The following is a 27,415-nucleotide window of genomic DNA, read 5'->3' on the forward strand; positions in this document are numbered from 1 at the left end:
CAGCAGGGATACAGACCAAGACCACATATGCTGTCATCTCCGTTCATTGTCACTCTGGGTGACACCCAATTACCCGACCCCCATCTGCACGACTCCCCTTCAATTTGTAAAGAAAGATCCGACTGTTTTTGTGTGACCTTTAACCCCCTCCGCCTTAATGCCCCCCAACCGCACATCCAGCGTCATTTCAAGCCTGCTAGGTGTAACTTAAATATAAATTACGTAGTGCAAAGCCAAGAGGCCCTCATCTCCAGAGGGGTTATAGGGTTGCAGCCCAGACCACATTTGGGAGTCAGGTTTGAGGTCATTTTAGGCGTACTTGCAGGAATAATAACGGGGAGGGGAAGGTTGATGAGGCCTGTCAGATATAATGCTCCGGTTTGGGGGGGGGGGTTACAGACAGAGCATAATTTTGTGTACGGCCACATCCAGGCCTGTCATATTTCTTGCACTAACCAGCTCATTCCTTAAATCCCAGCCCTCATTTGCTGCGAACTTGTGAATGACTACTTTGTACAGAGACACTGGGGGTGCTGGTAGATGATATGGTAATTGACAGAGTTGGGAAAAGCAAACCTTCAGGGTACATTCAACAATAATTTGTTTCCCCCCCGGACATTTAACCTCAGGGCGTTTTAAACGACAGAGCTGTTACCTTGAAGACATATTTATTTGTACATTAACAGCACATGTGTTTCAGGCTAAAGTGATGGTTTTTTACTGTTATAATCAGATTCTGTTGTTCCAAAGTAAATTACACTTAATTAGAATTATTTGGGACTGAGATCATTCAACGTTATTCAAGTTTCAGGTGAATTCTATAAACAGGGAATATACATTCATCTTTTTAGCATTTCGATGGACTGGGAATAACACAGATTCAAGTTTTTAGCTGGTTTAGCTAAGTTTGATCTCAGTCCATCCATCTTTCACCTGCATCTCCAGTACAAAGCTGAAGAAAGTCTGACATTCAACTCATTATTATTACTGCTATTTAAAATGTTTGCTTAAAGAGGGAGTTCAGTGTCTTCTTGGGTGTTTACACCATATTTCTCTAAAGCGTTTTAATAATGTAGAATGCTGATTTTTTTTTTATTATTTAAATACTTCATTCAGTTAAATGCACCTGTAGCCACGTTATCAATGTATCAATGCACATATCTTCTGGGAAGTACTGTACACAAGTTTGCCTGGCAATCTCCTACCTCTGTCAGCTAGGTATAATAATGCAATGATTATGTTACATTTTACAAAGTAGTTTTATTTTGGTGTTAACTTATACGAGCTTCCAGAGCATTACTACAGTTACGACTCTTCATCACATCACATACCCGAAAATCCCTAGACAGCTGTTAATCGGGGGGCCAGATATTGCGAATGTGCCCACACCCCCAGCCGGCCCACACCACGTGATTTCCGGGAAGCCCGTGACGTCGGCTCGCGTTTGAAACAAAAATGGCGTCGGTGTCAGAGCTGTACGATGTGACCTGGGAAGGTAAATGCGATATTTAGTGCTAGCGATGCAAAATACATATTTTGGGCAAGTCTTTATCGGCGGTTAAGGTTCCGAAGCAGCTGGCTCAGCTGACACCAGACGGTGTGGGTCACGAAACGCGGCTGATTATCGAGCTGCCGCGGGCGTGCTAAGCTAGCTACCTCCGATGCATCTTTTACACTTCAGTGGGGAGCAGCGGCATATCCGTCACGTTTCAATGTTAACAGGCCACTATTTACATGTATTTGATATTATTATCAACATATTTAGTATTAGTTTGTTTAGCCATTTTCCACAGTATATATTGCACTAACCGTGACTTCTGAGATACGCCACTTCTTCCGGATGAGCGTGTGGTTAAAATAATACCCACTATCTGTTAGATGTTCGTTTTGTGAGAAAACTGCCCAGATGCAATTTGTTCTGGGTGGACAACAGCAGAAATGCAGACTAATAAACACATTATCTTATCCGCACTTAAAAGTGAAATCTTTTGTATTCAGCCAAATGTAAGCGGCAGTTAAAATGCGAACTGTAATGTTCTGCCTTTTGATACAGTACGTTTGCTGATGTTTTATGTAATATATCAGTGCGAAATGTGACTAATATTGTTATATACTTAGCATTGGGATCAGGATGCAGATGTTATACGTAACATTGGCTAATCTATGTTTATCATTCTCTCTTCTATTGCAATTTTTAAATCGCTTCACCTTTATTACACAAAGTGATATTATCCAAATGGCTTCCGTTAGTATTTGGTCTGTTGTGTGTGCGTGTGCAGCATCATAAAGGTGATTTAAATGGCTTTTAAAGTTATTATTGCACCATTTGTATTGCTTAGTGGCCCACAGCTGGCTTATAAGGGACACTTGAGGTTGAAGTTAAATCAACTGGTCAATAACTATGAAGAAAAGGTAAAATGCAGGGAAACTGTGTGATGTTTGGCACTGCTGATTCATCAGTGTTTGCCTTGTCCGGCCAGACATTTTCCTTATGATTATTCGCTCACAGGTCAGGCCATTCTGCCCTGTGAGTATTCATCGTATAGATCTGTATTTAAAAATTGCCACAGTGCCGTCTTACATTCTGTAAACATTCTCTGTTTTGACAGAAATGCGAGACAAGCTGAGAAAATGGAGAGATGAGAATTACAGAAACAGCGAACAAATCGTGGATGTCGGGGAGGAGTTGTTAAACGAACATGCCTCTAAGCTCGGTGATGACAGTAAGTTTGGAGCGTAAGATAATGTATCGTACTTCATGTTTGCAAAAGCTTTCAAGTGATTATATCAGCCCTTGGTTATAGTCTATCCTAGATAAGGGGTGTTCTGTGCCTTAGTGCTGTCAGTCACTGACGGGATGAGCCAGCTACTTGTGGGTGTCTTTAGTACTTTCCGTTTGGTTGAATTTGGCAGTGATTGACAGCTCATGGTAATCTCCTTTCACTCAACATGCATTTAAATCCTTGCTTGTATTTTTCCTGTCAGTCAGCTGATTACTATGGGCTGCAGCAGACAAATAGGCAAAATCCGCATGCTCCGGGTGAACTGTTCAGTCTGAAAGTGAATATCTTCTGATTGTTACAGTGTTTACCTCAGGGGAAAAAAAGTATAAAATGTTTTTTTATTTTTCCCTCTACAATATTTTTTAAAGGAAGAAAAAGTATTTCCTTTAAAGACTGTAGACAAAAATGGAATTGCATAGAATGGACATTGCCTTTTAAAAGCCCCATTGTAACCATGTCAAAAGTAAGAGAGAGCCCCCACTGCTCGAGCTGATTCTAGGATGAGGGAGGGTCCCTTTTCTCTGCAAAGGATGCGCACGTAGTATGTGCGCTTTATGCACTGCAAGTTTCTCTGTGTCAACAGCCAGCATGACTGCAGACTCAGTCAGTGAAATTTCATTCCAAGGACACCGAATCTTTCATTCACTTTTCATTTCTTTTCATTTTGGAATCTATGTGATTTCCATCCCGCGATGCTCTGTAAACTACTCAGGGGGTTTCCATTAAACATAAATAACCAAGGGCATTAAGGATATGCTTAAAGGAGGTGTTATTTAAGACCGTAAACAAGTTCCCCCGCATTTCTAGCATTAAGTATATGTCCACACTGATTTGGCAAGATTACCATATTAATGTGGGAAATTTTCTAGAAGCTTCCCTGAAGAATGCAAAAGGTATGTTTTGCTTTGCTGCATTGTAGCCGGGAGGAGAGCTGCCTTTGAAGCAGAAGGGCAGTCGGTTTGCACAGCCGCCTTTTATTGAAACCAGCTCCTAAATTGGCTGTGAAATGAGATAGCAATTATCAAAGCTGGGCCCGAGTCATAAAACTGGCGAGAAAAACTCTGGCTGTTTTGTTTGCCTGTATTAGTTTTCATGTTTGAGAGGTTTTATTGTTCTTTCTCAATTAACAGCTTTAAGCTTTTCATCAGCTTGGTCTGGCAGCTGTAGTCAAGCACATTTCTGAGACTTAAGATAATCCCAACCATTGGATTAATTAGCCTATCTGATTAATTCTGATTTTCTGCTTCACAGCGGTGTGAAATGAGTACGTTAAAACCAAAACCTCTTTCACAGGGGATTATTTGGATGAAATGTGCTATATGAAATCTTTTAGCATTTGAGTTATTGTGAGTATTGTGTTATTGAAGTAAATTTTAGCACCAGCAGTGAGGCTGCGGGAACCAAGCGAATAGTAATCGCTCTATATGTCAAGTGCTTACTGCTTGTGGAGGTACAGGCCCAACGCTAAGTGCTTACTGCTTGTGGAGGTACAGGCCCAACGCTAAGTGCTTACTGCTTGTGGAGGTACAGGCCCAACGCTAAGTGCTTACTGCTTGTGGAGGTACAGGCCCAACGCTAAGTGCTTACTGCTTGTGGAGGTACAGGCCCAACGCTAAGTGCTTACTGCTTGTGGAGGTACAGGCCCAACGCTAAGTGCTTACTGCTTGTGGAGGTACAGGCCCAACGCTAAGTGCTTACTGCTTGTGGAGGTACAGGCCCAACGCTAAGCCAAGCAATTTTCCCAAGTGAGAGCCGGGCAGCCATTACTCATGGCAAAGCATCTGTAAATGTCTCTAGTGAACTTTTGTGGGGAATTAAGGTCACCTTGGCAGGCCGTGAGATACTGAGACCATGCAGCGCCCGGATTTGGGAATGCTGCTTTTTAATGAAGACTTGTAAATCAAGAGGGTGGCCAGTTTATCAGAGATTCTCAATATTTCACGTCAGGTGCAGCCCTGTAGAGCACCAGGCTTGTGCAATGTTGCATTCACTGAACTTTGTACATAGCAAGAGTGACTGCAGTACCGTCTGTTGGCAGCAAGGTGGCACACTTAGTGTGGTGGCATTCCCACCTCTGTTACTGCCAGGTCAGTCGCAGCCCCCTTTTCCATCTGCCTGGGTCATCAAAAATAGTCAAGGATGACACCTTTTCCAGTGTCCTGTACACCTCTTCCAGAAGCTTCTTTATGCTGAAGCTAGGTTCGAAGGGATTTAAGAAGCTTGTCAGTTTTCGTGCAACATTGCCATTGGAAACACTGAAAGAGCATGTTTAATGCGTATCTTCTCTCCTCTGTGTTCCTTGCCCAGTTTGGATTATTTATGAACAGGTGATGATTGCCGCGCTGGACTGCAGTCGGGATGACCTGGCAGTGGTGAGTTGGCCCCGCCCCTTTCTTGTAGACACTTGAGCTTCGTAGTCTGCGTTTCCAAGCAGTCTGCGCCATGCGACTTCATCACAGTTGACTTATATGAGAAATTTGGCCAATTTCTGCACTGTGTATGTGTCTCTATATATATATATATATATATATATATATATATATATATGTGTGTCCGTGTTTGGCCTAGGGTTCCAGAGATATTAAGAGATTCATCAAGTTGTGACCGTTTCTGCAGACCGCTTTGCTCTTATGTGGTTGAAATTATACCACAAAGACGTCATCTGAAGGGTCTTATCGTAGCCGACGGAAATATTTTCCAAGTTGTGGAAGCTGTAATCTCTGATGGGACGGATGGACGCGCTCCACGTCGTCTCCCATCGGACGGTTCACGTTAGGGTGGGACGTGACGAGGCAGCTTATGGTATGGGGGGGTTTTCTGGGAGCTTGAATAGCTGTGGGTACCCACAGAAAAGCGTGGAAAGTCTTCGTCTCTTGGTGTGGGCCTCAGTGGAGACGCTGTGCCCCAGCCTCTGCTTGGAGAGATTAATAGGTCACCTAAAGGAAGCTTTATTGACAGTCTATGTTAAGTGAGATACAGAGGCTGCCTGTTTGGAGTCCGCACTGAATATGTCAGGCTGTGCAGGTATTATAGAGAATAACGAGTAATCAAGTGGGGGAAACGCACACACACCGGTGCAATTGAGGAGGGGGAAATATTTACGGTATGATGTCAGGAAGCACAGTCCCAGGACGGTTACTAGATTAAAAACCGCTGGAAAGTGCTGGAACGCTGTACTTTTCTCCTCAGAGGTTATTAAAACACTGCCTTGCCTGTTTCAAATATGTGTGCATTTAGCAAAAATAAATTTCCCCCCCATATAAAATGTGGCATGACTGAGGAGGAGAGGAATTACTTGTGGAGCGTGCCAGCTGTCCTCCTCTACCTCCCCTTGCAGAGCTGTCTACAGGAGCTGAAGAGGCAGTTTCCAGGTAGCCACAGAGTGAAACGTCTGGCTGGGATGAGGCTGGAGGCCTTGGAAAGGTAACTTTCTCTTCTCCCTCCTCCTCCTCCTCTTCCTGCCGCCTTCCGCCTTCTCCGGTAGCCGCCGGCTTAACCGCACGGGGGGGTGACACCATGGTAAGCAGATGCTTGGCCTGTTTGTTTTGGATCGCACTGTTCCCCGCTGACGGGGGGGGGGAACCGTCAGGTCAGGCCCTCCTTGCTGTCCTTTCCCATCTGCGTTTGGGGATTCCCCCGCCTCCCCCAGGGAGAAAGCGGTTTGCGCTCCCTTTTATTTGGGAGTGGGTTTTGGGTTGTCTGGGCCCGCCCCCGTGCGGGGAGAAAACATTTGACGTATACATGAATGTGACCCCCTGCAAGATTTCATGACATTTTTAAATTCAGAGATGAAGTTCTAAGACTGTAATCTCCGGGGAAAATTAGTTTTTCTTCAGGAACAAATAGTTGTAATGCAGTGTATCTGTATCGGTGTATCTGTTTCTGTTCTTCTCACTGCATGTGTACCTAGTCGTCTGCAAATCATCCTTCTCAGATCATTCTGACTTCACCATGTGATCACTGTGTGCATTGATTGCTGAAATGTTGGAGGTTTTAACTTTCATTTATTCTCTGTTTAAGGTATGAAGATGCCACCAAGCTGTATGATTCCATATTACAAGACGACCCAACTAACACGGTAAAAGCCACCTTCGCCTCCTCCTGTTTTTGGTGAGGTTTCACTGTACTGAAAGGGCCTTTTTACAGTTCTTTACATCTGCAGCTGATCACGAATTAGTGGGTTTTTTTATATTTTTTTTGGATTCAACTTTATTTTCCCTGAGGTCTTAATCCAAACTGCTGACCAACCGCTGTACGCACACATCTGTCTCAGTGTTCAGAAGACGAGAGATTTATGGCCTCGTGGACTGTCCTGCGTGTCCACAAGCGCTGGAGAAAAAGTAAATATTTTACACTGGAACCTTGATTTACTTTACTGTCTGACAGCAGCTGAGGAGCAGAGAAGTACCGCTGTCCTCATCCCTGTCAATTGAGAAGCTGGTCTTGATGGAGTCGGTTGATCAGCTGAAGGTCCATTTGTAGAGCCAGCCTAGGGTCTTTTCTGGCCACACGTCGGCCCTCCTCAGTCTCTTCGTTCTGTTGTTTCATTTTTGTAGGCTATCAATTTCGTGTCTCTCGTCCAGCGAGGTTCGGTGTAAAAACACAGCGGTATTCGTATTTATTCAGCCTCTCGCCAGCCCCCCACCCCAAGAAATACTCCATACCTGCTGTTAATCGCTTCCATAAGGACATGCGGCTATGCAGGAAAATAAACGTCTAAAGGTGTTTTCAGAAGAAGCCGCGGACTTGTTTGTTTTGGCGCCCTGAGGGCGTCCGGCGGCTTCTTGGGTTGCGTGGACTCAAGGATCTGCTGGGGCGCAGTGGACGGTCTGCGGGGGCCCGCGTCTTTCTCCCGCGCGGCCCCACGGGAATTCTGCACGGCACCAAAAGCCCCATTTTGGACAAATGACCGGCAGAGTTGACTGACTGGTTCTGATGACTGCGGCACCTTCTCTGCCCTCCACGGAGTGAAACACGGTCGCCAGTCGTCCTCTGGGTTATTTATCGCTAACGGTCACGTGACAAGAGGTGGCGCCACCTCTATTTTTTGAACGTACATCTTTTTTGACAAGTGGAAGGTAGTTTGAAGCTGCCAGTGTTTGGCTGCAGAAGATGAGAGGTCTACTCTGTTTGTTTTCCATGTGTCTCAGCTGAGAAATGCTACCATTTCCTGTGAGCCGAGCTAAATTGCAAGCACATTGCGTAGTGTAAATGGAGGGGGGGGGGGGGTGCGCACAAATGGATGTCTTCAGCGGTGCGGTCAAATTATTTTGGAAGCCTGGTAATCGCGCCTCCCTGGAATCTCTTAAGGCTCACAAAGGCTGGTTTGAGGCATGGAAACGATAGCTGCCCTCGGGAGCCCCGCTTTCTGCATTCAGCCGCCTTCCAAGCTAAATACGGACATAATTCGCCATTATGCAAAAATGTCCTTATGAAAACTAAGGGGCAGAAATAATTTTTAAGGTCTGAGAAGCACAAGGTCGCAGAACAATGCCAGGTGGCCCCTTCCATGTCATTAACGTTACGGGATGGAGTGTAATGACTTTCTGCAGGATTTCCTTCCGGCGAGAAAGTTTGTGGATTTAAAAATGGTAGATTGCATAAGACTTGATGGAGAACCCAGAGTAGCCTTGCCCTTTTTTAACAGAAACAAACCCCTTCCCTCTTATGGGAACATGGGGGTTCCCTCCACTAACCCATGTGGGAAAGACGTTTGTACTTGTTTTGTCGGGTGGAGGTACTCTGGCGTGCTTCAGGGAAGGGTTGGGACTGGAGGGGGGGATTCGCCACCCATCATCCCCGGGGTCGTCCGTCACAGCGAGTGCAGCGGGCGGGATGAGAACCCCCCCCCCCCCCATCTTCACCACTGACATCACCAGGCCACCTGTCTTAAAGGGGGGCATTAAGTAGCAGTCATCCTCCTTCAACAAGGCTTTTATAGGTCCTGGAAAGAAATGTCCCATAGGGGAATCGGGGGAGGTGGCTGATGGAAAGTTGGCGAGCCGGCGGACGGCTTGCGGGGACCCGTTCTTGCAGGAGACCCGAAACTGAGCTGTTCTAATTACAGGCTGCGGGAATGTGTGTGGGACCTATTAACCAAAATTGTTGAATCAACAGAAATTGTTCAAGGTTTTTTGCCGCGGCGACGTCCAAAAATGTTCGAACCCATAGGCCTCCAGCGTCGAAGATCCAGTACCTACTCTGATGATGCCGAAGGGTTTCTTCTGTTTGTTTTCCTGTTTCTCTCTGTCTACATAAGTGCACACATTGTGACCTGTTGTTTTAATTATGTGTCGGATTCTTAGCATAGTTACTTTGTAGGACAGGATATGCGTAGGAATAGCGCGTGTCATTAAGCCGCTCAGTGGCGTGGATGATTGGCAGGCTCATTCACGCTCGCTCATTGCCGTAACAGACAAAGCTCATCCAGGGTTCTTGTAGTGCAGGGTTCTTCAAATCTGGACCTCGATTCCAAATCCAGGCCTTGTTTTCAGTTCTCCCAGGTAGTTAGTTTAATATCTGATTCTGATTGGTCAGAGGCTTCACACCTGGCTCACAGGTAAAGGAAGGCTGGAAAACCAGCAGTACTCGGACCTCGAGGACCGTGATTTGAATAACCATGCTGTTTTGAGGCCTTGCAAAGTGCTGAAAAAATATCTGTACCATAAACTGGAGGGATAGAAACTGTTTTCTGACACCTTCTATTGAGTATCAGTACCTGTGTTCCTTCTGAAAATCAGGAAGGCGAATGAGGATGATTTGATGGTCCAAGTGCCTGTTATACGCCTTTCAGTGGCTCTCAGCTGAGACGCTTTTATTTGCATGCTAACGGCAGCATGTCCTGAAAGAGGCACCACCGGGTTTCTCCTGTGTGTTTTCCATGTTAAACCATCACCCAGCCGTCACCTGTGCTGCCTGGAAAGGGGCTGCATTCAGCCACATGGCACCTCCAGACTCTGCCAGGCTGAGATGCTGTGCTTGTAGCTTCCCGATTGGAGCCCCTGACGGCTGACTGGGCAGTGAGTGTGCCCGTTAGCCAAAACGGCTAACCACTAACGGGCACAAGCTGTGAACCTGGGGCATTTCTAGCTATTTAAAAAATGAAGTCAAGTTTACCGGGTGCTTGACTCTAATTTTTTTTGGTATCGGGGCTAAAATACTGGGGGCTACAGCCCTGACTGATCGGATCTAACAACACGCATGCAGTAAACCAGCCTAAACTGAAATGGGGGTGACGGCTTCACCATACGCCTCTCCGCAGGACAGCCACGTGTCTCTGTGAGCCGGCCGTGCACACACCCAGCGTGGTGAGCGGGCACGTGAGCTCCGTGTCCACGGAAACGGCCAGCGCAAGGCAGGGCCCTGGGGCTCGGGAGGCCGGGGGCAGTGGGGCACGAGAAGCCGGGTCCCCTCTCCCACCCATCCACCCCCCGCCCTCAAATGGTAATTAAAAAAGAATCAGGGGGACTTGGGGGGGACCGGTGCTCTTGCCAGCGTTTGGATCATTAGTTTAAAAAGAAGCGGTTTGGAACAAGTCCGCTTTTAATAAAGTGCCGTGGGATGATCCGACCTGCCTACTTCCATATGTTTGTCCGTGCCTCAAGGGATTCTTTTAGGGATTTGGGGGGGGGGGGGGGGGCAAGTGCAGGACCTGCAGTGGAAGTGTGTGTGCTGTCCTGTTCTTCGGCACACAAGGGGAAAAATCCACATGTTCACAATTTGGAGCGCAGTGAAAATAGTTTGAGAAGTCAGGAGGATATGGCCCGTGCTGGATGATTGAAGACTGGCGTGTCTCGCTGTGGGGGTGTACGGCGGGGCTCGCCTTTGTACAAACAGTCTTTTTGGAAAATGTTCCTCCGTCAGCATCTGCTTGTACCTGTAGTCACATTAATGATGTACTGGTGTTATTAAAACAGGGGATCCTGTGAAATAATCCTGTTCCTAATCCAGAAGGGATTAGGCTGCTTCATCCCCGTGGAAGGGAGCCAGACGCGGAAGCAGCGTCTCCACAGATGGCTGCCCTTCATTGTCCAAGAGTCGTAAAAAGCCTGATATTTGCTGGATCTTTCAGTGGAACCTCTTCAAAGTATCCCGAGCTTAAATCTGCCCCCCCACCCTGACCCCCGCCAGCTCACTACTGACTGCCATTATTGGGTGGAGGATTGCCTGATTCCTGTGTCAGGTTTACATATAAATAATATTGAAATATTACCCAATATTATTTATGATGTTTGGAATGTGCTCAGTTTGCCCAGATCCCCCATATTCCAGGTATTCGTCGTTTCAAAGCCGCTGACTGCAAGATCGGAATCTGGGGGCTGCTTTAATTACACCTTAACTGACCTGGGCTCAGGTGTTCCCGGTCACCCCCCCCCTCGTGAATGCCCCCAGGAACATCTCCCTTGAGCAGAGACCAAAGTGTCGCCCCCCCCCCTTCCGGCAGTGTGGGTGATCTAAACAGCTTCCCGGCCCGTTCGGACGCTGGCATGACTTTAGGGGTGGGGGTCCCGCAGAGAATGCACTCAGCTCGCGTCCTCTTCCACGTGCTCTGTGACGCGCCCCGAGGGAGGCAGCAGGTCAGCCTGGGCGTGTTGGGGTCGGCGGCGGTCGTCGTGGGGGCTGTTGGGGCTCCTACTCTGGGACAGCTCTGGTGACACTGCCGCCCGCTTCTGCTCGGCAAACGGCCTCATTCCTTCACTTGCTGAAGGATGCAGCACAGTTTTGTTGCTCTTTCCTGCCTTCTGTCTTTCTCCTTGAGGGTACCAGGGTCCTGTCCGGCATGTTGATGGAGCACTGGGGTTGTACCTTGTTGAGTAAATGGCAGGTTATATGGGTTTAGAAGGGAATGATGATGATGATGATGATGATTATGATGATGTGGTGTCGAGCTTTGTGCCTTATTCGTGTGTGCGATGCTGTCATTTGCCCCCACATCGAAGCTCTGGCTAGCATTGTGTGTAGTCTGAATTCGGAGAGGGAGGGTGGTTGGATGGATGGTTAGATTGATGACACCCCCCTGGTGTAGAGACCACTGAGATCATTTGCGCAGCCTGTCTGTCACCCTCCCCCCCTTAACAAACACTTGAAATGCTGAGACCTTAATCCTCTATTAATGTCAATCCACAGGCTGCGAGGAAGCGCAAGATGGCCATGCTGAAAGCGCAGGGGAAGAGCCCCGAGGCCATCCGGGACCTCAACGAGTATCTGGAGCAGTCAGTGTCTTGCGGCCCTTTTCTCTCCCGGTGCTTTTTAATTAAAAGAGGTTTTGCATGTCATTGAGCTGATCCAACTCCGCCCCCAGCGTGAGCCGGACCTGCCTGTCTGTCTCTCTGCCCCCCCCCTCGCAGGTTTGTTGGTGACCAGGAGGCCTGGCATGAGCTCTCAGAACTCTACATCAACGAGCATGAGTGAGTTTATTTCTGATTTTATACCCCCGCTAGATTGGGCCCGACACGCTGTGTGACGGGCGCTGTGACTCGTGCGGTAGCAGCAGGGTTGGGGGCCGACTCCCAGTTCTCCGGGTTTCAGGGGAGTCGCCTCTATGGCCAAACGTGGAAAGGCCAATGTCACACGTCGCTGACAGGCTTATCCATTTACTGGAGTGACCCTCTCGGTTTGGGAGATGCCCGCACTGGTCGGTTAGGCGTGCTTGTAAGTCACCTCCGCCACCACTCTACCCCACCCAGGTTGTCTTGGAGCCGGACTGAAGCTTAGTGGTTTGGGGGTGGGGGGGGGGATGCTAGACCCCCAGGGGGATAGTGACGGCCATTGTCTGCGTCTGTCACACGGGATCAGGGTATAATGGGCTTTCGTTCAAAGCCCCGTGCGCAGGCAGGACAGGAAAGTGCGAGAAAGTGCCCTCCGCTTCTCACGCTGACATCTCAGTTGCCAGGGTGAATTGTCTGCGGAACAAGAGCGTGGTAAGAAAATCATTTTGTTTGTGTCACTTTTAATCCCTCATAACGGTTTGGGGCTTGGAGTCGGTGGCCAGCCTTGGGAGGCGGCCTCGCTGTTGCCTCGGCAGGGAGGGGGGGGCACCAGGAATGCCCGCGGCAGTAAGAGGTTTATTATTGGATATTTAATGTTTTTGTCACAGATTTTATTGCTGCTCTGGTCAGAGGAAATCCCAGGGCGAGGGGATTATCCCGGAGCTTAGCTCAAGTTTTCTAATATTGTGCCATTCATCCCCAGTCTGTATCTATAGCTGTACCCCCCCCGGACGGTGAGGCATTATCGCCTGTGGTTTCCACGGAGAGAAGCTGTCCCAGCTTGATTCCCGGGAGAAGGTGGTCGTAACTCCCCAAGAGAGCCCGGGCCGTTAGACACAAAGCGCCTTTGGCGTTTATTGGCTGCTGTCGTCTTTGTGCCGGGAGGTTGGATGTGTTTTGGTGAGCAGAGGCCGAATCGGAGGCCCCATGTGATTGGGTGTCGGCCCCCTCAGCCCTGTCAGCCGGGGCATGGCAGTGCGGGGGGGGGGGGGGCTGGTGCCGCGCGCTCAGATAAGGCACATCTGAAAACCTTTAAGGAGGGGATGTGGTAATGGGGAGCAGCCCTCAGCCTTCCGAGCGGCCGGGCCGCCCTTTGAAGCGGGCGGCTCAGGCTCCAAGCGCACAGATAGCCCACTCGTCTCCAGTGACACCGTGACGCAGGCGGCGGGCGAGAGGCGGGCCGGCGCGGTTCGGGGTGACGTGTAGCCCCCCTGTCCCCCACTTTCCCAGGCCCATGGTGATACGTCACCCCCAGGAGGTGGTACTTGGGCACATTTTCTGTTTGGCAATATTTATGTCATAAAGCAATCAGCCTTCAGGCCTTAGCATGTTGAGCTTAGCGCTCAGCCTTTAGCCCTTAGCATGAAGCCTTTAGCACATAGCATTCAGCCTCTAGTGTGAAGCGTTTAGCCTTTAGCATTTAGCCCTTAGCCTTAACGCCTAGTGTGGAGTCTCTGGTGTGTGGGCGACTGTGCCTTGTGAAGCCCAAGGGAGCATACTTCACAGACGGCCGCCGTAACGCTGCGGTCGCGTGAGGCATCTGTAAGCAGCAGGGGGCCACAAGCTGAAAACCTGTTTTAATATCCGTCCTCTGAAAACACAGCTCATGTGGTTCATTATGCACGCTCCCGTGTATGTTTGCGTTCGTTTTTTTTTTAACGACCGTAAAGCGCAGTTGCCCCTGACTCACTCGTCGCTCGTTCTGGTTTTATAGCTCCATGCGGCACATTTGCACGTCAAACGTCCTGTTGAGACGTCGGGCGGCCAGGCGGTCCTCTCCGTGACGAGGGCCTTTCCTGCCCAGTGCATCAGGCACCGAATCGGGGCAGATTTACATGAGGTCAGTGGCTCTGCTTAGAGTGATCTCATCTCGGAGCCCTGGAGGACAGTTTGAGCAGGAGTCTTAAGGAGGAAGTGTTGAAGCCTCCCACCCCTGAGGAAAAATAAAATAAGAACCAGCAGCATGGGGTCTAGGAAACATTTCGATTTCACAGGGCTTCCCCCGTCGTCACCAACAAAAAGGGGAAAATATGGTTGCTAGTGTGGACTGCTGTCGGAATGGCTGTGTGATGGTCTGGGTCTGTTTGTCCAGCACAGCAAAGCGTAAAGTACATCCAGGCTCACCGTGCCCTGTTCTCTCTGTGCCCCCCACCCCCCCAGCTACGCCAAGGCTGCGTTTTGCTTGGAAGAGCTGATGATGACGAATCCCCACAATCACTTGTACTGTGAGCAGTATGCTGAGGTAGGTGTTGCCGGCCCGGCCCGGCCCGGCCCGGCGCCGCCGAGCAATCCGTCCTGCCACCTCTCGCCATTTTTGCGTCCATCCGTTACGACGTTTGGGTTCTGACCCTCCCGTGCCCCTCGCAGGTGAAGTACACTCAGGGCGGACTCGACAACTTGGAGCTGTCCCGGAAGTACTTCGCTCAGGCTCTGAAGCTCAACAACAGAAACATGAGAGCTCTGTTTGGGTTCTACATGGTGAGGCGAGAAACACGCCGCGGGTCCATCCACTGATGCAGAGTTTGTCTGTAGTGACTGTTTGCAGAAAGGGTTAGTCACCGCTGACTCACAGCTCACTCTTGGTAAAGCCTTTCTTCCTTATATGCTGGCTTTATGGTGTCCTTTCATGTTTATGGCTAAGCTAAATAAATCAGTGTCTGAGCAAACTGCCCTTAGGTCGGGCTCTCGTTTCTCGGGCATGGGTCTGCTTATGTCAGTATTCCTTTCGCCTGTATATTTATTTAAACCGTCCACTGACGACACCGCGTGGGTTACGCTCGGCCCGACGTCAGAGCGCACACGGAGGGTAACGGACAAAGATGTGATGCAGAAGTGCACTGCGGTTTCCTGATGTCGCAGGGTCAGGTGGCACCCCGGGGGCCCCGCATTCGCTCGGAGGCAGGCCCCCGTGTTAGGCCACTGTCAGCGGGTTAGTGGCCCCAGGGTCCCCACATTGGCTTGGACACAGTCCCCCGTGTTAGGTCACGGTCAGCGGGTTAGCGGCCCCGGGGTCAGCTCTGAGTCAGTCTGCTAGTTGCACTGACGGCTTTTGCATTCGTTTCAGGTGAAGCGCTTCCTATTTGCGGCAAGGGAAGCCTGCTGTACTACAGAAGTAATTATAATGCAGGCGGTTTTATAAAAACAGACTTGCACAGAAAATTTCAGCAAGCTACAACCTCAGCCCTAATATAAAATTGAAAATGTATGAAAATTTTCATTTAATGTGTATTTAGTATGTTACGCTAGTATGTATTTTTTTTTGCTGTCAGGTGTCCTGAATGGTATGGAGGGGAAATCCGACACGAATAATGTCTAACGTAGAGGTTTGTGGGGCAGCTTATTTCTGAGCGTCGATCTGCCTGTGCATTATAATGATATGTTATTAGGTATAAGTACAAACGTGTGGCCTGTGTTATTTCGGTGTCCATGCAGTTTGAGCGAGTGGTAGCCGGTGAGAGGGACTGGGACACGCGCGGCCCGGCCCGGCCCGGCCCGTGGCGAGGCTCTCTGTCGGCACTGTGTTTAAGGCTTCAGCGGGCCCCGGGGTGCCTTTCATGTCCCGTGAGCGCGGACCCTCGGGCCGGGCCTGTGGCTGGCTGAGCAGCTCTTTCGTGGCTGGAGAGCATGATTCACATGTCGCTCTGTTCGCCGCATAGCCTGTCAGCACAGACGTCGACGACGGAATGACTAGGGAAGCCAGCTCTGATTAAATTTCGTTAATTTATTATTTTTTTCCCAGCCTGGAACGGGTGGGGGGGTGTGCTGCATTCCCTCTGTAATGCTTGCCTCCATAAATGTGTCACCCGGCAGTTTCCGTGGCAGTTCTTGGAGGCCCGTTCAATGCTTGTGGTCTTTTACTGCTGCAGTTTGGACGGTCCTAATGCCCCCCCCCCCACCCCCTCCCACTTCCCTCTCCAGTCTGCAAGCCACATTGCTGCCAGTCCGAAAGTGAGTGCTAAGGTGAAGAAGGACAACGTGAGGTACGCCGCCTGGGCCGCCAGTCAGATCAACAGAGCCTATCAGGTGAGAGAGTGTGCCCATCCCCCGCCCCTAACCTTGGCTGGGCGTGGCTTTTTGTGGTTTACATTGAATAACGTGGACTCTGCAGATATTTTCTCTCTGTGGTGTGCTGAGCATAAACTAGTGTTTAATGTGTCTCTGACTGCCAGCAAAGGTCCCCGCTGCCCATCTGGGCTCATCAGAATGGACTCGGAGACCGGCTTGTGCTCCTGTGTTTGTTGCCAAATCATGGAGCTCTCCATCCAGTCACTGGTCATCACCCGCTTTCTTTTGTAGTGTTCAATTGTAGATGTTGTCTGTTGTTATCTGATCACCCTGGTGTGACTGAGATAGCTGTTAGGTGACCGTGCATTTCTGAGAGCTTTCAGGTTACCGTTTTGCGTTTTAAAATGCCCTCGTAGAGTGACGTAAAAAGAAAGCAAGCCAATATGATTTTTACCTGTTGGCACATTATCATCAACCATCTCATTCCATGACTACAATGTCTAAAAATAGACAAATGTAGCCCCTGATAACATGACAGTTTCACTATGCTGTTACTTATTCGACTAGAGGCAAACGGAACAGGAGAGGTCCTGTGGGAATATGTACATAAACTCTTGCTGCTTCCATAGAAATTAAGAAGTTAATTAGCAGCCAGACACTAACTAATAAAATGTATTTGATTAGTCTATCATCAGAAAGTGTGACCGCCTCTAAAAGCAGGAGTTCTGGCAGCTCATCGGTCTGGAGTCTTCAGGTTTATTTTAACACCATGTCAAGGAGAAAAGACATCAGCAGTGACCTCAGAGACGCAGTTGCTTTCTGGGAAGAGTTATAAGGCCATTCTGATTGTTAGAAATCTATCATTCTGGAGTGGAAGGGATTATTTACAAATGGCAGAGAAATTGCAAAGAACCCAAGAGCTACATCCAGGGATCTGCAGGCCTTAGTTAGCATGTTAGATGTTAAGTTCATAACTACTGTGAGGAAAAACACTGAACAAGTATGGCTTCTGTGGATCGGTAGTCAGTATAAAGCCTCTTCTCCAAAAAGAACTTGACAGCACAGCTTAGGTTTGCAAAGTTGTATCTGAATAAACTGAGTTTTCTGGAAGCATCCTTTGGTGGATGAGACTGAATTTGAGATGTTTGGTCCAGCCACACAGCACAACGTTTAGCACAAACCAAATAAACAAGCACTTCATAGCAGTTATCAGGCATGGGGGTGAATGGGTTATGAATCCTGAAGATCCAGGACACCTTGCAGCCATCTCCTCAACCATGAATTCCTCTTTATACCAGAGTGTTCTAGAGGCAAATGTGAGACCATCTGTCCGGCAGCTAAAGCTGGGCCAGAATTAGGTCATACAACCATACAGTGATCCCAGGCACCCAGCAGATCTACAAGTGAATGGAAAAGAGTGGAATCGAGGTTCTGGAACAGCCAAGTCAAGGTCTGTAGTTCAACCCCATTAAGATGCTGTGGTGGGAGCTTTAGAGAACACTGCATAATAACCTCAGCATCAAGCTACTCACCCGTGGCTGTGTTTGTTCTTTCACACACGGTTTCTGCATGTTGGCTTTATTTTTTTGTTAAATTATGGCAGAATCCCTCATGTGTTCCTCATCAACTGAGATTAGAATTACCTAATTTTAGGACCTGGTAAGGACCATATAATTCTGTAGTTACGTCCCGGTACATAAAACTATTGAACTGAAAAAGGCTGAACTTTATTTTTCACACACCGTACATTCATATCCCCATGTACTTGATATTGAGTGTTTTATCTGATTTTTTTTATCCTGACTTGAAGCTCATCATACCATTAGGCTTTTTTCCCCTTCTTGTCAGTTTTTCCTTATGTTTGCTTGGAATTCTGGTCAACTCAGCTATCAGTGTTTTGTCAGAACAGACCCCAGTACCTTCACATAATGTGACTATGGAGCAGCCAGTATTTGCGTAAGGTAGACAGTCAGGAGTGAAGGCATTCCTGTGTGTTGGGGTTTGTCTCTCAATGTGTAGGGAGCCATACCAAAGTCATGCTAAACTTCTGCGAGACCCACGCTACTCTCCCGTTTTCATCTCAGCCACTTGGGTGGTCCCAAAGTATTAAAAATCTGGACTTAATGAAACTTTGAATAACAAAAACGAAGCAGGGTATAAACAAAAAAATAAAAAAAGTAAAATCCTTTAAGTTTGAGTTCATTACTCAGGTTTTTAGAAGACAAATCTTCCTCTCCCTCTATGAAGGGGGTACTCCTGACCCGCTCTGGTAAAGCCTCAGTGATGTGTATCTGCACGTTCCCAAGGCCTGGGGTGGAATTTAAGCTGTCGCACTCACGCTCTGGCGGCGCTGAGGAGAGGGGGAGGGCTTGCAAGAAAAGGCCCAGTGTTTGGTCACAGACACAGACCGGCAGCCTTATCGGGCAGTTACCTTAGGTCCTGGCTGCTCTGCCTTGTTTGCTGGGAACTTCCGCACCTCCCTCTGAAAAGGTAGCAGGAGGAGGAATTAATGGCCACAGGATTAAAACAAAATGGCTCTGCTCTCTGCTCTGGTTTGGAGAAGGAGCCGTGGAGGTAGTTCAGGTCAAGGAGCACATGATCTCTGCTGTGGGGGATGTGGGGGCGGGGGATGCAGTGGGGGGGAGTCTGGCCACCAGCATTGATGTTACATCACCATCTAACATTTGTGCAGCTGGGCTCATGTTGATGGAGGTTAGATGAACTGAATCTCAGTAATATTTTAGAATTAATCGAAGAGAGAGAACAGCATTGATTTGTAGCAGGAAGATTGTAGGGATGCCGCTCTTTTATGTTCCATGATGGCCTTTAAAGTTTTCCCCACCCATGAGTTGCCAACTGTGCTTAACCATTCCGGGTCACCGTGTTCCAGAGCCAGTGCTGGGACGCACCGGAATGAGTCACACTTCACCTGTTCTCCATGAAACATCTGACTGCAGTGGTTTTTAAATGATTTTGCGGAGAAGCTGCCATTGATACAAAGTCCATTTTTATTGCCAGTTGCTTGGATGTTAGTGACCCAGTTGCGGGGATGTTAGTGACCCAGGCCCTCGGTGAATCAGCTTGCCTGTTACGGAGCTCTCTGGCACGTCTGGTCTTGCCGTGATGCCGCATTCTGATTCATGGGGAGGCTGTCGCTATGCCTCGCTGAGACGGCATCATAGCCATTTTGTGCAGCACTTCTGCATGACTCAACCCAACCGTTTAGGGTCGTGTGCTGTGGGGTGCCAGTAGCACTGGGTCACAATGGTCCGATTTGAGGATGGGCTCTGCAGCCTCCGTGCATCGTCACGTTCCAGGCGTATCCATGCCATTCTCTTCTTCGTTAGCGATCGTGTTTAATTGGTGCCTATTTTCATAATACAAGCTATTATGTTCCATATTGACCGTTATTCCGATGAGTAGACTGAGGTCGAGTACATTAGCTGCCCTGCTGTCCTCTTCCTGTAAAATATTCAGGGTTATGCATGGCAAATGTTTCAAGGAAGACAAGTACAGTTTTGTTTCCATGAAATGGCAATTAAGCATCTAATGGATCACTACAGAAAGGCTGTGGACGTGTCTTACAGCTAAATGATGCGTCCGTGGTAACGTGCGATGCTGGAATGGGTGAAGAGCTGACATGTCGTCCCTCTCCTGTGGCAGCTGGCAGGTCGGGGAACGAAGGGGACTAAGTGCTCCGTCAAGGCCGTGGAGGAGATGCTGGAGTCCCTGCAGATCACCATGTCTTGAGTCTCCGCCCCCTTCCAGTCACTCAACCATGACAGCAGCTCCGCCCCTTTCCTCACCCTGGCATCGCACCCCAAGTTCCCCCTCCCCCGTCCGATGAGTCATGGTCTAGACAAAGGAGGGTTTGTACCAGTGTGCTGTATGCTATACAGACACAGACTGTGTCTGTAACCTTTAAGGTAGACAGAGGACTTTAAAGACCCCATCGCAGTGCTGGGACCTCACATCAAATCACGACGCTTCTCTTCAGAACAGCCATCAAACTGGACTCCACTATTCATCACAATAAACTGTTTAACTGTTTGCAAAACTGGCTTGTTCAGCTTAACTGAGTGGCTCCCTCAGTTGAAGGAAGGGGATTAAAAACCACTTTTTGTAGTTTTCCCCCCAAACTAAATGTATGTCGTTTGCATCACTGTTTCAGCGCAGTGGCTCTGTACATCTTGCAAGCTGGAGTGTTTGCAGCACACATGCGACACGGGACGTCGCATGGGAAGCAATGTGCAGCCAGCATGTTCGCATCCCGCTGCGAGCTCCTCCCGCACTTAAAGAACACTATCACAGCTCCTTTGACAAGCTTCACAAAGAGTCTGTAATTTGAGTTCAGGGAGAAATTTGTAGCACATTGCCAGTAATTAAAGCAGAAAAAAAAAAAAAAACATAAATCTGGTAACAGTTAAGTAATGTTAACCCCTGTGAAAGGCCCTCCTTCCTACTGCTTTTGCTTGTAAGAGTTGGATTGGTTAGTCTTAGACTAATTAACCGTCCTTATTCACCCATGAAAAATCAGCTGTTACTTCCAACACCTTTTTTGTTTATTGCGCCTCTGTAATTGTCTCATAATTTCAGTTACACATCAGCGGAAAACTTGAGTCCGAGGCCCTTTTGTCGGGGATGTGAATGGCTGTAAAGGGCTGAACATTTAAAAAATAAAAAAGTGACTTTTTTTTTTTGGATGTTTTAATGTTCTGGCAAGCATATGATTGTCCCTGGCAGGCCAGGGTACTGACTGTAAGTGTTGGTTATTGGTGGTGGACAGTGCTGTTAGTAAGTTCATTAAGCAGCTGTAAATGCTTTTAAAAATACATTGATCGCTTAATGTATAACTAAAGGCTGCCCGAGTCTCACCTTGTGCAATACTGCCATCTACTGCCCAGAGGAAGGACTGACCTCAGCATTAGCGCCGAACTATTAACCACCTTTCACTGTGAACAAGTCACAACTCATGGCCCAGGAGCGCAATCCCTACAGCTGATTTTCGTCTTCATGCGCTTGTAGTCGTTCTGGATCCTTTGCTTAGCTCGCCTGTACCTACAGCCCTGAGGCCATTGGGTTGGGAAGAGCAGCCAGAGGTGTGTGTGTGTTATAAACGTGTGGCTGCAGGGTGGATTTGGGCACTGCTTAGCAGAATTGCATCATTTCTGCTGACTGCTCTCATACTGTGACAGGCTCTGTATGAAGTCATCGTGATCCCACATGGCTTTTATGAAGTCTGTCAAACTCCAGAAATATTTGTGTGCTGTTTGCTTTCTCCATCCATCCATCCATCCATCCATCCATCCATCCATCCATCCTCTTGAAAACCGCGTTTGTAAAATATGTGAACTCTCATGTCTTGGACCTACCAAATAGATACGTCACTTTTCTCCAACTTGTATTTACACAAATTTTGAAATAATGATAAAATAGACCAAAGGAGAGTACTGTTTCCGGAACTTTCTTCTCTTAGAGATAAAGCAAAATTCAGTTCCATTAGCAGACTGGTAATTAGCTATTTGACTAATTAAGTATAAGATTCTTTTTTTTTTTTCTTTTTAACATCATTCAAGTAAAAAAATTATATGAACTTTCTGATATGTAACATATGAATACAAGCTGTTAAAATTTTCTGCATTTAAATAGATTTTTGTGCAGAAGATAAATGTCCAGCTATTTGTATCTGTTAGACGTGCTAGCAGCTGTCACATAGCCAAGAAGGCTAATGGGGGACTTAAGTCCACAGACACCAGGATAGACTACTTGTTTAATAAGTTATGGCGTCTGCATCCACACATGCCAGTGAAAGTGAGGGCTTATGTGAGTGACAGGGGAAAAAATTGCTTTAAGGTGTTGGCTGTAGTTGTAGTCAAAAACAGTGTAGTGGATTAGCTATTAGTGTTGTCTGTAATCTGTGATTCCCCCAGAAGATTATCTCGTGCCATGTGACACGGTCTTATGTCCGTCGACTCAATTCAAAACCAGGTTCCCTCGGTGACTGAGGAAATTAAACAAGCGCTGCAAAACACAGCACAAATACCTTGGCGTTTACCTCTGTGGATGAAGGAAAGGAAGGCAAAGAAAAGGTGTAATTAATCACGTAGAATGCTGTCCATCCAAGAACCGTTAAAGTTAGCACAACGGAGTCATTCAGAAGCATTTTACAGAGTGTTTGTGGCGTTCACACTGGGGTGCATGGTATAATCATCATCTTCATCATCAACTTGGATGAAGAGGGAAAAATCCTGACGGAGCCTTAGTAGTCTACCAAATTCTCAGGAGAAGGACTTCTGCAGCTCAAGTAGACGAGAAGAGAAGGTCACTCAAGGTAGAAGAAATGCTCCACCAAGCTCATGTGCCCCCCCCCCCCCCCCCCCCCTACCAGAGACCATGAGGTGGATGAGGCCTGATGTTGATGCCTGCTAGCCCTCCTTAGCTGTAGGGGAACGTGCTGTTAAAAGAATGGTCCACCTTGCAGATCGGACCCTCTGTATTCTTGAGAAACAGGGAGTGGAGGGATCCTCTGACTTAGAATGGAGTTATATGACAGGTTAAGGAATGGGAGATGGTGATTCTGGAATTCTGGATTCTGCGCTTCAGCTTGGTGATGCTGGGATCAGAACAGGCAAACAATTACTCGTAGCGGCACATGAGTGAATCTATCCCCAGTGTGCTCCATGGGGTTATAACCAAGACAAGCACCTATCGAGCATCATAAATTCATAATTCCTTGGTGTGACTCAAGTCTTCAAATCAAATATGAGAAATTCACATATATTCCCACGAATCATAGAAGAAGCGGTCCCTGCTGTGCTCACGCAGGGTGAAATGAAGCTGCTGAACATTAATCGAATCAGTCGGTAAAATGAGGTCTCACAGCGTTTCAGTTTTCTGAAGGTTTTACGAGACTGCCTCGCATTCTTATCATGGCTGAGCGTGAGATCACTGAGTCAATACAGGCAGTTCAGTGCTTCGTTCTGGTGCTCATTTGTACATATATAGGAACTAAGACTTCACTTTATTTGCTGAAGCATTCCTGAGTCACTGCTATAATAACAAAAGTACACAAATCTTTTTTACTACAGCCTCCTGTAGATGACCAGCCTAACAGGATATACTGGGCTTCTTTCTTGCAGTGAATTACACGTAGTCAGAGACTCAGGTTTTTTTCCTTTAGAAAAATAAGTGCAATTAATACAGCAGGACTGGAATCGGATTCCGCCCCCCAAAAAACTATTCTGACGTTTAATAAGCATTTTCCTATTTTTCTTTTTCTCACTTTTTTCTAAACTTTAGCTGAACTCTTAAACAATAACTCATTGTCTTGTTTTTTCCCTCCCTTCTTTCTTTCAAATGAAATGCGACGTTTCCCAGAACAGTCCAACGGGGTTACCCTAATGAGGAGCCTCTGTACAGACAGAAGGCCACTAAAAACATGATTGTTTGATGATTTAAACGTCATTCCTGCCCAGATATTTAGACCTGAAGTCTCTCTGGTGTTAAAAAGGAGCTAAACTGCGGAGCTGAAAAGAAAGTGCCGGGTGCATGTGTGTGTGCGTGTGCACGTGTGTGTGTGTGGGTATGGGAGCGGATGGCATTAATGTGCTCATACACACCTCGTTTAAGACCATCTGGCAGCAATAACGGCACCATCGAGCAGCCGTTTCCCATGATTCTCTGCTGCCCTTGGGGCGAAGGGGGAGCTTCGGGGAATTATGGGATGAGGGACCCGTGGGGGCCACGCGTCCTTGGCAGCGGGTTCAGCGGAGGGCTGGCATCCTGTGCACCACTGCAGTCGGGACGTGGCACGTGTCAGACGATGGGGCCAGCGGGCTCAGACGAGGGCTCCTCACTTACTTCTGCAGACAGTTGTTCTTTCCAGGCTGGTTAGCGGAGACCGCAGCCCCCCCCCCCCCACCGATCGCCTTAGCAGCCAGGAGTCGTGTGGCTTGCTCCACGCGTGTCTCCAGACCTAATTAGAAAGACAAAGTCGGGGCTGGCTACTTATAAAGCTTCCTGGGTGAACATTCTTGGCGACCGCAGGAGGATATTATATGTGCAGAGCTGGATATGAGGCAGAGGGCTGCGCTGTGGCACCTCCCTGTCACCTCCCTGTGGCACCTCCCTGTGGCACCTCCCTGTCACCTCGCTGCAGCCTGCTACCTCCAGCTTGTGTTTCTCCCTTCCTGTCGGCCGCCTGCGATCTTGTGTTTTGTGTTTCAGACACTGTGTTTGTCTCCGTAGTTTACATAGTAGCATTCATAGATACATGTTTTTTTTCTTTTTTATCCTCAACAATGTTCTCTTTCAGCGAGCAGACAAAGGAGCCTCGAACTCACAGTTGACGCCGAACCAGAATTTCCTTCATTATTAATTAACGTTTCGGTTCCTTCCTAGACGCGCATTTCCTCCTGCTTTGACAACCGTCTCTTCTCTGCTCTCGTATTTGGATCCCACACGTGCAGCGCTTTCCCCTCCACATTAATACGACTTCAGAACACTGTCTGACTCTGGCGTGATGATGCCAGTAACACAAAGCCCCTTTTCAGTCAGACCGTTACCCGAGTGCTCGAGGGGATTTACGAAAACGCTGCCAGAGGCTTGGAGCTGAAACTTAACCCCAGGTGTTTCTTTTTTTTTTAACAATTTTATTCTTACATATAATTATTTTAGTCTTATCTTAAACCAACAGATGCATGGCTGATGGCATTCACATGTGCTGTGTGGACACTTCTGAAGTGATTCCCATGCGAGGCACATCTAGGGCTGTTGAACTTGAGGGTTTCTACTTCATGTGGAGTCGTTTACAATAGCTAATTATAAAACGATCATTTGGAAATGTGGAATGGTTTAAGGAACCCAAAAAGATATAATTTAAATATTGAAGGGAACCCTTTTGATTTAAATTACGCTCCCACTTCAATTTTGACACAAACTAGTTACTTCTGCAGGCAGAGGTGGATAGTTCAGGTCCAGAAAGTAAAAATCCAGACCAGGATTTTGTTTCAACCACCCAGTTGAATATAAAGAGTCACAGTCACAGAGCACTCAGCTGGTTGGTTGAAACAAAATATTGTCTGTCCTGCTTCCAGCAGGTTGAGTATGGTTTCTTGGAAGGAGAAGTAGACAGATCGTGTCACTATAGCCTGAGGCTCTTACCCAAGACGCAGTCACAAGACGACAAAGCATAATCTAAAGTGAAGATTCTGCTAGATCTACTTTTAGCATGGCACCCCAATGCCCAATGTGTCCCCCTCACAAAACCCACCCTGCAGAACATCAGCAACCAGCAGAGATTTAGTGCCCTGCTCTGTCTCCAGCAACACATTTGGACAGCACTTGTGAGACGTTGTATCCATTATAGACACATGGTAGTTTTTTGAGATAGATCAGAATTCTGTACACAATTCTGTTGGGAATATAGTTCCTTACTGAAACAGTTGTAAGTTGCAACACTGTGGTTTGTGATCTGCTTCTAATATATTGCATACATAAAATAGGAATTTGATTTATTGCCTGTTCTGAGAGCCAATTTTATTTTTTCAGATTTTTCGAGTCCAAAAAATAATGTTTTACATTGAGGAAACGCTAAGCATGGTCACTGTGCTTTATAAATAATGGGAGATTCACCGGGCTGTCAAATTACAGCTCATTAACCACAGGAAGCTGCACACTGCGTCTGTTTGTGGTGCGTCATTATGCTGTGTGAGCTTTCAGTCAAGCGGCGAGCAACTGTCTCTGACAGGCACCAGGGCGACGGCCGCAAAAGCCGGACAGGCACTGAAGGCTGAGATGGGGCGGCTCTGACCCTGCAGCCTGAGGGAAGAACAGAAGAGTGAACGTCCATCAAATAAATCTCCCATGTGCCGTTCTATCTGGTCCATTCGACGCAGTCAGCAACCTTGGGTGTCTGGGTCTCATTATGGGATGGCATGAAAATGCTTCGTGCTGATCCCTGTGTTGTCGGTGCTCCTTAGGCAAAGGAACAGCAGGTGGTGTGGCAGTGGAGGGTGTGGATTTAGTAACCTAAAGGTTTCTGGTGTAAATTGCACGGGGGACCCCTGCTGTACCTCGGGAACGGGACCCACTCCAACTGCTTATGGATAAATCCATCTGCTAAGCAGCTAAACATAATGTGTGTGTGTGTGTGTTGGTCTCTCTGACTCTCACAAGCTTGCCCAGACTAGCTGGACAGCGGAAGGTAACACATATTTCTCGAAAATGCACAGTGTTTAAAAATTCTTTGTATCGCGCCGCTTTAGAGTAATGAGTTTTCGTGAAGAGAGCCAGGTTTCCTTGCCGCTCCGCTGCGTGAAAGAGATTAATCACGAGGCCGGGCCGCCGTTCATGCCACGGCCCTTCGCAATAAATACTTGGCGGTGGGCAGACCATCTGCTCACGGGGGGGGAGACCGCGTGCAGCCGCCGAGGGCCCAAGCGGGTGCTTAAGGGTTTCCGCTCAGTCTCTGTCAGAGGCCCCACTATGCAGAAAAGGCTAATATGTTTATTGACAGGGTGGGGGGCATTTTTACTGATGTCATTAATATCCCCCTCAGGGTAGGTATAGACGAGGTAAGGTCACAGACCTGTAACTCCAGGGGTACTCAAAGTCATTTAGGGCAGTATTTCTCATTCCAGGTCTCGGGACACCCAGGCAGTGCACATTTTTGGTCCCCCCCCAGCTCCCAGCCAATCAAAAACACTGGATACCAAGTACAGGTGCGGTGGGCACTGGGAGGATGCAGAAACGTGGACTGTCTGCGGGCAAATTAGGACATATAGGTGTCATAATAAACACATTCCACATAAAACCCAACAGGTCTCTAACTACCAATAAGTATCACCCTTAATTACGGCCCATAATACCACTCCCAGTGTCATTATCTAACCACAACGATAACCGGTCGTCCATAAACATGGCAGATTTAGAATTTGTACTGAAAAAAAGCTGTAATGTGCACTATCTAGAAATCAAGAACAGGAGGTCATGAGAGGAGCATGTTACGGAGCATGGGGGGGGGGGATGACCCCCTCCGATCCGAAAGACAAAGTCACCATAGACTCTTTGGACCTTTGGTAGAGCTGTCAAACTACAGCATCACTTCAGTATTTGATTTCGTCTCAGGTATTTCTGGCT

At 47.8% G+C, this 27,415-nt stretch overlaps 1 protein-coding gene across 1 annotated transcript; it reads left to right on the forward strand.

The window, feature by feature from the left end:
* The first annotated feature begins 1,388 nt into the window (after positions 1-1,388).
* On the forward strand, positions 1,389-20,969 carry emc2 (ER membrane protein complex subunit 2). Its single transcript, XM_023813132.2, has 11 exons — positions 1,389-1,495; positions 2,610-2,723; positions 5,091-5,155; positions 6,121-6,206; positions 6,804-6,861; positions 11,910-11,995; positions 12,131-12,190; positions 14,432-14,513; positions 14,639-14,749; positions 16,190-16,294; positions 19,940-20,969. Exons 1-11 carry the CDS (start codon positions 1,456-1,458, stop codon positions 20,024-20,026), a joined length of 894 nt encoding a protein of 297 aa, XP_023668900.1. The 5' UTR covers positions 1,389-1,455; the 3' UTR covers positions 20,027-20,969.
* Positions 20,970-27,415: the final 6,446 nt, after the last annotated feature.

The sequence above is a fragment of the Paramormyrops kingsleyae genome, chromosome 9 (genome assembly GCF_048594095.1).
Source record: "Paramormyrops kingsleyae isolate MSU_618 chromosome 9, PKINGS_0.4, whole genome shotgun sequence".
Lineage (NCBI taxonomy): Eukaryota > Metazoa > Chordata > Actinopteri > Osteoglossiformes > Mormyridae > Paramormyrops > Paramormyrops kingsleyae.

Bases quoted from the DNA above. Each gene is read 5' to 3' on its own strand.
- emc2 (XM_023813132.2), top strand. From the start codon at position 1,456: ATGGCGTCGGTGTCAGAGCTGTACGATGTGACCTGGGAAG. The intron at 11,996-12,130 runs GTCAGTGTCTTG...CCCCCCTCGCAG, and splicing joins CTCAACGAGTATCTGGAGCA to GTTTGTTGGTGACCAGGAGG. The intron at 12,191-14,431 runs GTGAGTTTATTT...CCACCCCCCCAG, and splicing joins CTCTACATCAACGAGCATGA to CTACGCCAAGGCTGCGTTTT.